An 11,013-nucleotide genomic window follows, 5' to 3' on the forward strand; every position below is an offset into this window, starting at 1 on the left:
CCCTAGTTTCGGTTTGGGCTTTGGGTGGCAAAGCCTTCATCCAATCAGGATGAGAGGGGCCTTCCTCCAATCATGATCGAGTGGGGCGGGCATTGGTGCACGTGCTGTTGGTCTGTTGTACTTCCCCCACTGTAGAGCGTGTGCATGTGCACATGTTGTTACCGGGTGGACCGGGGTTTTTTCCAAATCACCCAAATCACTGAATGCTCCTTTAACTAATAAGTGAGGCTAGGGAGGCAATGAGAGAGATGTAAATGCAACAGAGAGCGTATTATGATGCTTCACGTTCAAAAAGACGAAATATTTAAAACAAAAAAATTGGGTGGGGAGGGGGGGGGGGGGGGGGTTGTAGAAAGAACTGATGATGGAATTGCAGTTAACTCAATTAGAAAGGGGTGCACTGTGGAGCACATATACAGTATGTCGGCCAGGCCAGGTGGCCTACCCAGGACTGTGTGAGTTGTGGGTTGCAGCCATCAGTACCCTATAGCACGTTTTATGGCACCCCCCAAGGTCAGAATTGAATGCGCTTTTGGACGTAACTCGGTATAGAGGCCCCTAAACATGCACTTTCACTTTGAGGGTGCGTGTTGCGTTCATGATATGACGTTTTCTGTCAAATAAATATGCCCAAAATGTGATTATACACCTAGACTAGAGTTCAAGAGTTATAGGCCAAAACTTAAAGCAGTCGGGTGTTGCGCCACCACAAGGCCGATTTAAAACAATTGTAGTTGTTGGTTTTTTCCCTTCACCTACTGCCAATGTGTACAAAATGTTTGATGCTGATTACACCAATGGTGTGCAAGATTAGCGGCACACACAAATAAAACAAACCCCACAGACACACACACACATACACAAAATAAACACATTTTCCGCCCCTGGCCTTCAGCCTGGTGGAGATAATAAAAATATTGTTTTATTGCTTGTGAGGGACGGGATGGGGATAGCAACTTATTACTTAAGTTGCTATTAAATGCCTTGATGTCATATTCGACCATAGGCCTAAGATTGCCTATCATTTTGTTATTAAACACCTCTGGCATCTCACATTTTGTTTTAAAATGCAAATTTTGGTCATGTGTGGTATGCCTGACTTGGTACTGTAACACTTAGTTTAGACTAGTCATTGGTCAGACCAGTCATTAGTCCGACATCGACAACAATTTTTTAACCCTAATCTAAACATAACCGCAAGCACGGGGGGGGGGGGGGGGGGGGCTCCAGGGGGAATCACAATCTTTTTAACCACTTTATCCAAATGTTATATGTTGGCCCTTCAAAAATAGCAGATGTACAAGCTCACAGGAGGTCGCTTGTACATCTTCTATTTAAAAAATAAAATGTTTGGAAACCTTTGAATAATTTACATATTTACATAGATCTTCTCTCCTGGGCGTCCCTGGCACAAAACCTTTTCAGATGGGGCTCTACATACATATAATATAACATATAATACATATCAATTTGGAGGCCCTTGAAATGAAACGATGAAATTAAACATTCTGATTGCTGTACTGAATAGCGCCGAGTCCAGTCTGCTGATCCGCAGTGAACGCTGACTGCACTGCAGTCCCAAAGAGTCGTCACCAGGTGAAGTGAAAGCAGCTGCTCCGAGCGCCACTAGAGCCCGCTATAGCGTTCTACTATCAATCTATATAGAGCGTGCAGTCCCGCCCCCTACCAGGGCCCAGGAAATGATTCCCCCCCGTTCATTTTCCTCATAGACATTTCAAAAAGTATTTATTTAAAGACCTTTTAAGCCTCGTACAAAGCCAACTCGAGTTGTGAGAAATCATGACGACAAACACAATTTTTCAGGCCGAACAAATCATTAGAAAGAAGAAGAAAACGGCAGGTTACAACACATTTTTGTTGTTTTTCTTCTTTGTAATTATTTGTTCGACCCAAAATGTTGTGTTTGTTGTCATGATTTGTCACAACTCGAGTTGGCTTTGTCCACGGCGAAAGGTCTTTAAATAAATACTTTTTGAAACGCCTATGAAGAAAATGAACGGGGAATTCACTTCTGGGTCTCACGTCGCCATGAAAGGGGGCGGGACTGCGACACTCTATAGAGCGTCGCATTCCCATAGACATTTCAAAAAGTATTTATTTAAAGACGGTTACGCTGCGGACAAAGCCAACTCGAGTCGTGACAACTCATGACAACACAAACAATATTTTGGACCAAACAAATAATTACAAAGAAGAAAAAAACGGCAGGTTACAACACTTTTTTTGTTGTTTTTATTCTTTGTAATTATTTGTTTGGTCCAAAATATTGTTTGTGTTGTCATGAGTTGTCACGACTCGAGTTGGCTTTGTCCGCGGCGTAACCGTCTTTAAATAAATACTTTTTGAAATGTCTATGGGAAAAATGCATTGGGATTCATTTCCTGGTCCATGGTAGGGGGCGGGACTGCAACGCTCTATAGACTGGCTGCCTTACGAGTACACATGACACCATCTAGTGGAGATTTGGGGTGAGAGTGCGCGCGTGTGCGTGCGTGCATACCTCAGGTGTAGTCTTCTTGAAGACATCTCGTCCTTGGATGATGCTAGTCATTACTACGTCTTTCAGTTGGTGGTACTCCTCAGTGGTGAGGTGAATGGACTCCAACGATGACCCACAACATCTGCACACACCCCTAAATACACACATCAGACACAAAAGTGTACACAGAGTCACAGATACAAGCATACCCATACTTCAAACATATTTTGAATAGTGTATATGTGAAAATAATGTCTTAGTCAACCAAAGCATATTCTCGGCACATCTTTTTGGGCAGATCTTTGTAAAAATGTGAAATATATTTCCTTGGGATAATAATGAATACACACAAACTGCTGTGAATATGTTTTTACTTGCGGTTGACGGTGGTCCAACCTGCTTTCCATTTCTGTCCTGGAAGACTGGAGAGGAAATGAGAGACAGCAGAAGAAGAACAAAAAAGCAGTTATTTAATTTTTTGGGGGGGATGAACACAAAAGCAGTTAAAAAAAGGGTTGTTTATGAGAAATCGTAAACGGGAGAAGAATATAATATATTGAAGGATTTGCACACGTTTTCACGATTTTTCAAAAAACTCTACAAGCTCATACTAGCGCGGCACTCGGTATATGAGCTTGTATATCTGCTATATTTCAATAGCTAAAGTTTCAAAAAATGGTTAAAAGCGTTCCAGGTCTTAATGGGTTAACAGAGTTCAACCAAGTATACTCGGTTAACCCGTTAAAACCGGTGAATCACCTGTGTCATTTCAGAGCTGTGATTTACGTTCGGACATCGACGTCGCCCGCTTGTACAGTAGTTCAGTCCATTTTGGCGACTCCAGCTTACGTCATACAGAGTATAAATTAGATAGACCATACATGGGCAACAGGCGGCCCGGGGGCCTCGTGCGGCCCGCAGGTTAACATCGGAATACTGATATATTATTGATTTCAGCTGTTACAATTCCAACCCAAACATTGCAAACATGACCTGCTTTAATTACTTTGGTCTATAAATTAGTAGCTTAATGACTAGTAGTAATACTATTTTATATTATTGTAGTTTTTTTATGCATTTAAGTTCATAAAGTTAACATAAGTAGAACTAAATGCATTTGAAATTAAATACCAATTAGACTTTTCAGGATTCCAATTAAAAAGAAAATAGCAAAACGTGTCGCAGTGCGCCGCGTTTTTGAGCTTGTAGATCTGATATTTTTTGCTACGACGACAGTATTATGCAATGTGGCCCTAGTCTGGAGTGAGTGTGGAAATACAGTGGCTGGTCGTCTCCATCTCCAAAGTTGCCCCACCCCTGCCTGAATTAGACTTTTGACTCAGCAGTCGCCGTACCTTTCGAACCAGGTCTTGATGGCGTCGACTAGCCTCTGCTGCGGATACACCTGGTTGTTTCTCATGTTGTGCAGAATGGCCAGAAGCCTCTCCTGCTGCTCAGACTGGGAGACGCTTCCAGGCCGCCCCGTGCCATCCTGTTCCGCCTCGCTCCTAGTGCTGGCACCATTACACATTTAAGTTGACGATTAATTGCCGGACAAATTCATTTTATTTACGATTTTATTGTGTGTGGGTTTTTTTTTGGAATTGAACATTGGAACGTTACAATTTGTATTTCTGTTTGCCTTTTTAGGCTTCGTGATCACAAATTGCACCTGGCAGATACGACAAATAACTTGCTGTGTTTCCTAGAACTTGAGGTCTGAAAAAATCATTAACATGGTGATGTGATTCACCATGTTAATGATTTTTTTTCAGACCTCCAGTTCAATTCCCAACAGCTCTAAGGTATATTAATGACAGTAAAATGTTGAAAATGAGTGGAATGCCCCTTTATCCCATTTAGACCTGAGAACAATTCTACAAATGCCTTCTAAATCCTGACAGTTTTCTGAAAAACCCATGTTTCTATGTCAGTGGTTCTCAAACTATTTAATGTCAAGGACCCCCCCAGAAGCAAAGATTTGAGTTAAAAACGTTCGCTCTGAAAGAATATATATTCAAAGATTTGCGCCACATTTTCACGATTTAAAAAAAATAGCAGTTCTTGAGCTTGTAGATCTGCTATTTTTCAACAGCTAAAGCATAACATAATGCTTAAAAACACCAAAAGGGGTTCCTGCGTCAGAATGGCTTAAATAATATACATGTACAAAGAAATCACTGACACGTCATAATCTAATCTGCATAAAAACGTTACAACACAAAACGATTGATGAATGATTATGCAAAACAAATTGCGATTATCTCAAACAAATGAAATGAAATGAAATGATTACTATATTTACCCAGGGTATCTGGGCTAAGCTCAAGAACTTGTTTCCAGCCAGGCCCTGCTCATAGAACACATTTCATCGTAGTGGTTCAATGCCTTGTTCAAGGGCACTTCAGCGGTGGTAATTTGAACGTGTCGGACCGCTGATTTGAACTGGCGACCTTCCGGTATCAAGACCGCTCCACAATCCGTTCGGCCACCGCTGCCACACTAATGCGATTAGGGCGATTAATGTAATATAGAAACTGTGGCAGGCACCTACCCGCTCGGTCCTCCCCTGACCAGCACTTCCCAGGTGTCCTGGCGCGGGCTGAGGCCCTTGTCGGTTAGCTCGTCGTAGAGCGCCCACGCCGTGGCCCAATCGCCGTGCATGACGGCTCCGGCGATGACTTTGCCGTAGTCTCGAGTCGACGGGAGGGAGACCTGCGGGAGCGTTCATATTACACACTTTTAGACCTTGTGATATTGGGTGATAAACAATGACCTCAATATCGCTTATATGACCAGTTGAAACATTTACCAGTTTTCTTTCCCGTACTGTAGTTACTGCACTTTGGCTTTAATCCATTGAGACCTGGAACGCATCCATGTCACGTTAGCGTTTAACCACATTAACCATTAAAGATGGGGTGCCGTGATGTTCAGGCATCGGGTATTGTGATTATACTAGGACGACGTTATTTTTTTAAGAAGTGTATAGAAAGTGTTAACATGATGTTTTAATGTGGCCACGCCACACCCACCACTTCATTAAGTTTCACTGGTTTTCCACCTGAACAGAAGCCACTAAAGCGGTGTATTTCGATTGGACCTTTTGACTCAAAAGCTTTCCGCTTTCAGGAGGAAAACAAAAATACACAGGCAAGACATATTTGAATATTTTAACCACACCTGGGGGTCTATTAGACTCAGTAATGTTAACGCCCATACCCGAGGTGGGGTTGGCGAAAGGGCCTTTCTGTGTGGAGTTTGCATGTTCTCCCCGTGTCCCCTAGGGTAGGTACACTCACAAAAAACATGCAGTAATCCTGGTTTCTAAACTACCTCCCCCTGGCCAGCTGGGGCGCCTGATGGAGGGGAAAGGAACTGGTCGGAATAACGTGTTCCTTCCACGCGCTACGTCCGGCCAGGGAAATTCCCCCGTCAGGTGAAAAGAAGCAGCTTGGACTCCGCATGCATAGAAGGAGGCATGAGGTCAGTCCGCTGCCCCCCCCCAGGTTGGCAGAGGAAGTGTAGCGCCCAGGATTACATTAGATAATTGGCACTGGGTGAAAAAACTGGGTTGCAAAATCGTGGGATAAAAATCATAAAAAATAAAATAAAAGTAATGTTAACTCCATAGACACATACAAAACCATGGCACCCCATCATCTTTAACACTTACGATGCTGCCAGAGTTTGTCAGAATAAAGGCACTAGAGTGCCAAGCAGATGGGATTTTACTCTGAAAAGCCCCGCCTTCCATTTCCCCCCAAAACCGGGAGGTATAATGATCCATTACTACGTCACGCTACCTCGTCTGATCTGTCATTAGAAGCGTTAATAATTCCAAACAAGATGCTTGGTTAAGTCAGAAATTAGGAGACAACATCGGCATTCTGATCAAAACCACGGAGAGCGCCGGCGTAGATATACATTAATAGCATTGGACCGTAAACAGGGAAGTGAATGGCTGCGCAAAACATGTCTAGCAACGGGAGCTGTCAAAAAATGAATTTTATATCATTAAAAAGGACCTAAAGGTAAGTCCGAGGCGCACCCCGCGGTTTTAATTGAGAGGACATGTATACTGTATACAAACTATACACGTCTTCTTTAGCATCATAAGCCCCACCACTGGTAACAACCTTGTTGATATGGCGCAGGATGTCGAGGGCCTCCCTCCACCTCGGAGTCCTGCTGAATGACTGGATGAAGAGGCTGCAGGCGCCCGTCTCCAGCAGCGGGAAGCGTGCGCGCATGATCTCGTACACGTCCGTCACCTCGCCGTCGTGGCCGTCCCTCACGCACGCCGTCAGGTATCGCAGCAACAGCTCGTAGGACAGGGTCCCCGTCTCCATGGCAACAAACGACAGCAGGGACCTAAAACAGAGGGGGGGGGGGGGGCATTAAGGTGGAGAAAGACTAAACAGGGAATGCCATAAATGACGTCGGGAGAATTAACTATAGTTTGGGGGATGTTTGTTTGGATGCAAAATGATGAGAGAGAGAGAGAGAGAGAGAGAGAGAGAGAGAGAGAGAGAGAACTAAAGTAGCAGATCTACAAGCTCAAACAAGCTTGTGGATCTGCTATGCTCTCTTATGTGATGCTGTAGTAAATACACACAAAAGGTTTGAACATGGGGATAGTTATTTCTCATCGACGTCGACGATATACTTAAATTAAGTATAAGTGTATGTTTCAAAATGTTATTTGTGTTTCTTTTTGAGGGGTGCTAGCTCCTCCTATATTCAGCTTTTGCTGAATATAGGAAACATCGTCCTACACAAACGTTAAATTCCCATTGACAATGAATGGAGAATTTTACGTCAGTGTCTATTTTACATCATGATGATGTACGATGATAAGAGCGCCCCTCACTTCACACGGGTGTGATTTTATTTATTCGTTTTGCTCATAAGTTAAATGTCCTCGAATAGAAACTATATTTACTGTATATCTTTTTCAAATTGACACACACACACACACACACACACACACACACACACACACACACACACACACACACACACACACACACACACACACACACACACACACACACACACACACACACACACACACACACACACACACACACACACACACACACACACTTCTCTCCTCTGCTCACTTGGCGATATCCAGCTCTGCTCCGGAATTGAGCAGCGATGTCATCATGTGGAAGTCAAAGCGCTTTGGAGAGTACGATGCCTCTTTCATCTGCCTCCACTCAGCCACAGACAGAGGGCGCGCAGGGGGCTCGTCCTTCCCTGGTAAACAAGACAAGTTGCAGAATTTATTTTCTTAGCTTTGCTATAGAGCGCTGCAGTCCCGCCCCCGATGAGCAGCCCGGACTAGACGTTTCAGAAAGTATTTATTGAAAGACATTTAAGCCTTGGACAAAACCAACTCGGATGGTGACAACTCATGACAATAAACACAGTTTTTGTGGGCCTAACAAAGAATTAGAAAGACCCGTCTGAAGTTAGCTGTACTGTACTGTACTGTACTGTACTGTACTGTACTGTACTGTACTGTACTGTACTGTACTGTACTGTACTGTACTGTACTTCCTCCCTGGCCTGTGTGTGTCTGTGTCTGTGTGTTAGGCTGTGCAACAGTGACACCTGATAGTGAACAAACGCTATATATTTTCGTGCTCGGACAAAGGGACACTGTACTGTACTGTACTGTACTGTACTGTACTGTACTGTACTGTACTGTACAAGCCCTCCTCCCTGGCCTGTGTGTGTATCTGTGTCTGTGTGTTAGGCTGTGCAACAGTGACACCTGTTGGTGAACAAACACAGGAACACACACACATACCTGTCTATAGAGCGTCGCAGTCCCGCCTCCTACCCTGGACCAGGAAATGAAACCCAATGCATTTTCCTCATAGACATTTCTTAAAGTATTTATTTAAAGACGGGAGTCGTGACAACTCATGACAACACAAACAATATTTTGGACCAAACAAATAATTAGAAAGAAGAAAAAAACGGCAGGTTACAACACTTTTTTTGTTGTTTTTCTTCTTTGTAATTATTTGTTTGGTCCAAAATATTGTTTGTGTTGTCATGAGTTGTCACGACTCGAGTTGGCTTTGTCCGCGGCGTAACCGTCTTTAAATAAATACTTTAAGAAATGTCTATGGGAAAAATGCATTGGGTTTCATTTCCTGGTCCATGGTAGGGGGAGGGACTGCGACGCTCTATAGGAGTGGTTGCACCACTCAAAAAGGGCAGGGTAAAGGGTGTTTTTCTTCTTTCTAATTATTTGTTAAAGTACATTTTGATGCCAATACTTTTGTACTTTTTTTACTCAAGTACATTTTGAATTCTGGACATTTACTTGTAACGGAGTAGTTCTACATTGCAGCATTGAAACATTTGAGTACTTTTTTCACCGCTGCTGTTAAAACAGCAACCATGTGTGTCTAGTCAGCGGTGGTTTACAAGGGAAAATAGAGCAGAGATGCTTCTCCTACTTGCTTGTCTCCGTCTCCCAACAGCCTCCTGGTCCTCCCTCTGCGCCTCCTCCTCCTGTCACAATTATTACAAAATAGCAATTATTTTGTTAAATCATCATAATTGTTCCATGTTGAAAGAAAAATAAGTGTGAAGTGAGGGGCGCTCTTATCATCATACATAATCTCATTATGGCCAAATCACAATTTGCATCCTCACTTTTCCGTCTTCACTTTTCTGCCCTCCACCTTTATCTTCAATAATTATGTACTTTGCTCAGCCAATCGACTTGTAGACGAGCCATTTCTGCTAAAAAGATTTTGCTTTTTTAACATTTAAAATGTATCAAAATGCCAGTGATTTCATGGTATATTTCAGTTATTCCTCATATGTGCCCTGTGCACTTTCCCAATACGAAGCAAACAGAAATCTAATTTCGATTCATAATGTTCCAATTTCCAATGCCAAAGAAACTCGTTGATCACAATCATGTGTGTGACAATTAAATCGTCAACTTAGATGTGTAACCGTGACAGCCCTACCTGCTCCTCCTGCTGCTCATCACTCAGGGACGCCAGGGCTGCTTTCCTCCTCAGAATCTCTGTTGTCCTCTTGGCCGTGCCGGCAGCAAACACAGACTTGGGGAGGAAGTCTGCAGTGTGCCGCAGTCTGCCGGGGCCGTCTGCCGGTCCATGGGTCTTTGTCTGCTTCCTGTTCCCGTCTCTCCGAGCAGGTAGGGCTGTGACAAAATTGAAATTACTGGCATTTTTATTAATTGTACACTTTCAAAAATACCGGAAAAAATAGCTGATCTACAAGCTTACAAGCGCGTCACAAAGTGATTACGATTTCTGCATTTTTTTATGTATGAACATGTTTCAACATGGACACGATACAACAATATTATGATTATAATAATCGCAATTATTGCGATTATCTCAAATAATTGCGATTGGACGACTACGTAATAATTGTGGCAGCCCTACCAGTAGGGCCAGCGGCTCCTCCGTCGCTGCACAGAGCCTGTGTTATAGACGGGGACGCTGCTACGGCCTTTAAGCTGTAGAAACCCGAGCGGAGGAGAGGGTCCGCGAGCTGCAGGCATCGCTTTGCTCTGTACATCATGGACTGCGGTGCTCGCGTAGAAGGATCAGGAGGACTTCTCCAGACCATGCAACTGCGGCAGAGTGTGGGGTATCTAGCTCTAGAATGCAGTTCTCTGAATCCCAGAAACACAGAGAGGCAAGGGAGACAGACAGACAGCCAGAGAGAGAGAGTGACAGAGAGAAAGAAGAAATATATGAACATCAACAGACCATCAACCATACCTTGTTCATACCTTTGTAATAACCAAGAGCACCAAATTACTAACTCAATTGTTTGCTGCCCTGCATGTTAACCATGTCAAATGTCTGATACAGCCGGAAAATACATTATAAGAGGCTTTGAAAAGACCATGCTATGGAGCCTTGGTAATTATTAAGGTGTGTGATTATTTGCTTACTTTCTAAATAACACTAAAAGAAGAGGATGATGAATTGAACAAGGTGGACCCTCTTGTAAACAAGTGTAATGCTTTATTGGGTCGTCCACTCACAGTTAACAGTCTTTGTATTGAGTTGTGCTTGAAATGTACTGTAATTCTGCAAACTGTTAATAAATATTTAAATCAATCAATCGTTTTTTTCTTCTTCATGTCCTACTATTTGTTACTGATAAATGTTTTAAACAACAAAGATAAAGTATGTGTACAAAAATGAAGAGTAAAGTCCATAATAGATCCTTCAAAAATAAACTAGCTAAATAATCTGCTGGCATGCTAACATGCTATTCTAAAACAATCTGAGCCAGAATGCAAAACTATTCTCCTGATATTAACAGAAGGAGTTGCATTTATCATCCCTTAAATACGACTCACGTATCACTTCATAGACAAGTTGATCACTTACATAGTTATAAATAAGATCACTTCATTCCGCTTAATTTCCAACCAAACTTCACTAGAAGCATGACTTCAGTGCAGTCGCACACTATGACGTCATATACACTCG

At 42.9% G+C, this 11,013-nt stretch overlaps 1 protein-coding gene across 1 annotated transcript in view; it reads right to left on the minus strand.

Annotated features, from left to right (window-relative positions):
• Positions 1-11,013, minus strand: part of LOC306941636 (mitochondrial ribonuclease P catalytic subunit-like) — a 30,977-nt gene that overhangs the window by 18,280 nt on the left and 1,684 nt on the right. Inside the window, exons 2-10 of the mRNA XM_079527195.1 lie at positions 9,949-10,181; positions 9,505-9,701; positions 8,983-9,037; positions 7,627-7,765; positions 6,640-6,874; positions 5,055-5,215; positions 3,856-4,014; positions 2,875-2,922; positions 2,522-2,654 (exon numbers count right to left, since the gene is read on the minus strand). Of these exons, the coding sequence (XP_079383321.1) occupies positions 2,522-2,654; positions 2,875-2,922; positions 3,856-4,014; positions 5,055-5,215; positions 6,640-6,874; positions 7,627-7,765; positions 8,983-9,037; positions 9,505-9,701; positions 9,949-10,135 (1,314 nt within the window). The 5' untranslated portion in view covers positions 10,136-10,181. The remainder of the gene's footprint in view (positions 1-2,521; positions 2,655-2,874; positions 2,923-3,855; positions 4,015-5,054; positions 5,216-6,639; positions 6,875-7,626; positions 7,766-8,982; positions 9,038-9,504; positions 9,702-9,948; positions 10,182-11,013) is intronic.

This window comes from Electrona antarctica (assembly GCF_951216825.1).
Source record: "Electrona antarctica genome assembly, chromosome: 18".
NCBI classification, from domain to species: Eukaryota; Metazoa; Chordata; class Actinopteri; order Myctophiformes; family Myctophidae; genus Electrona; species Electrona antarctica.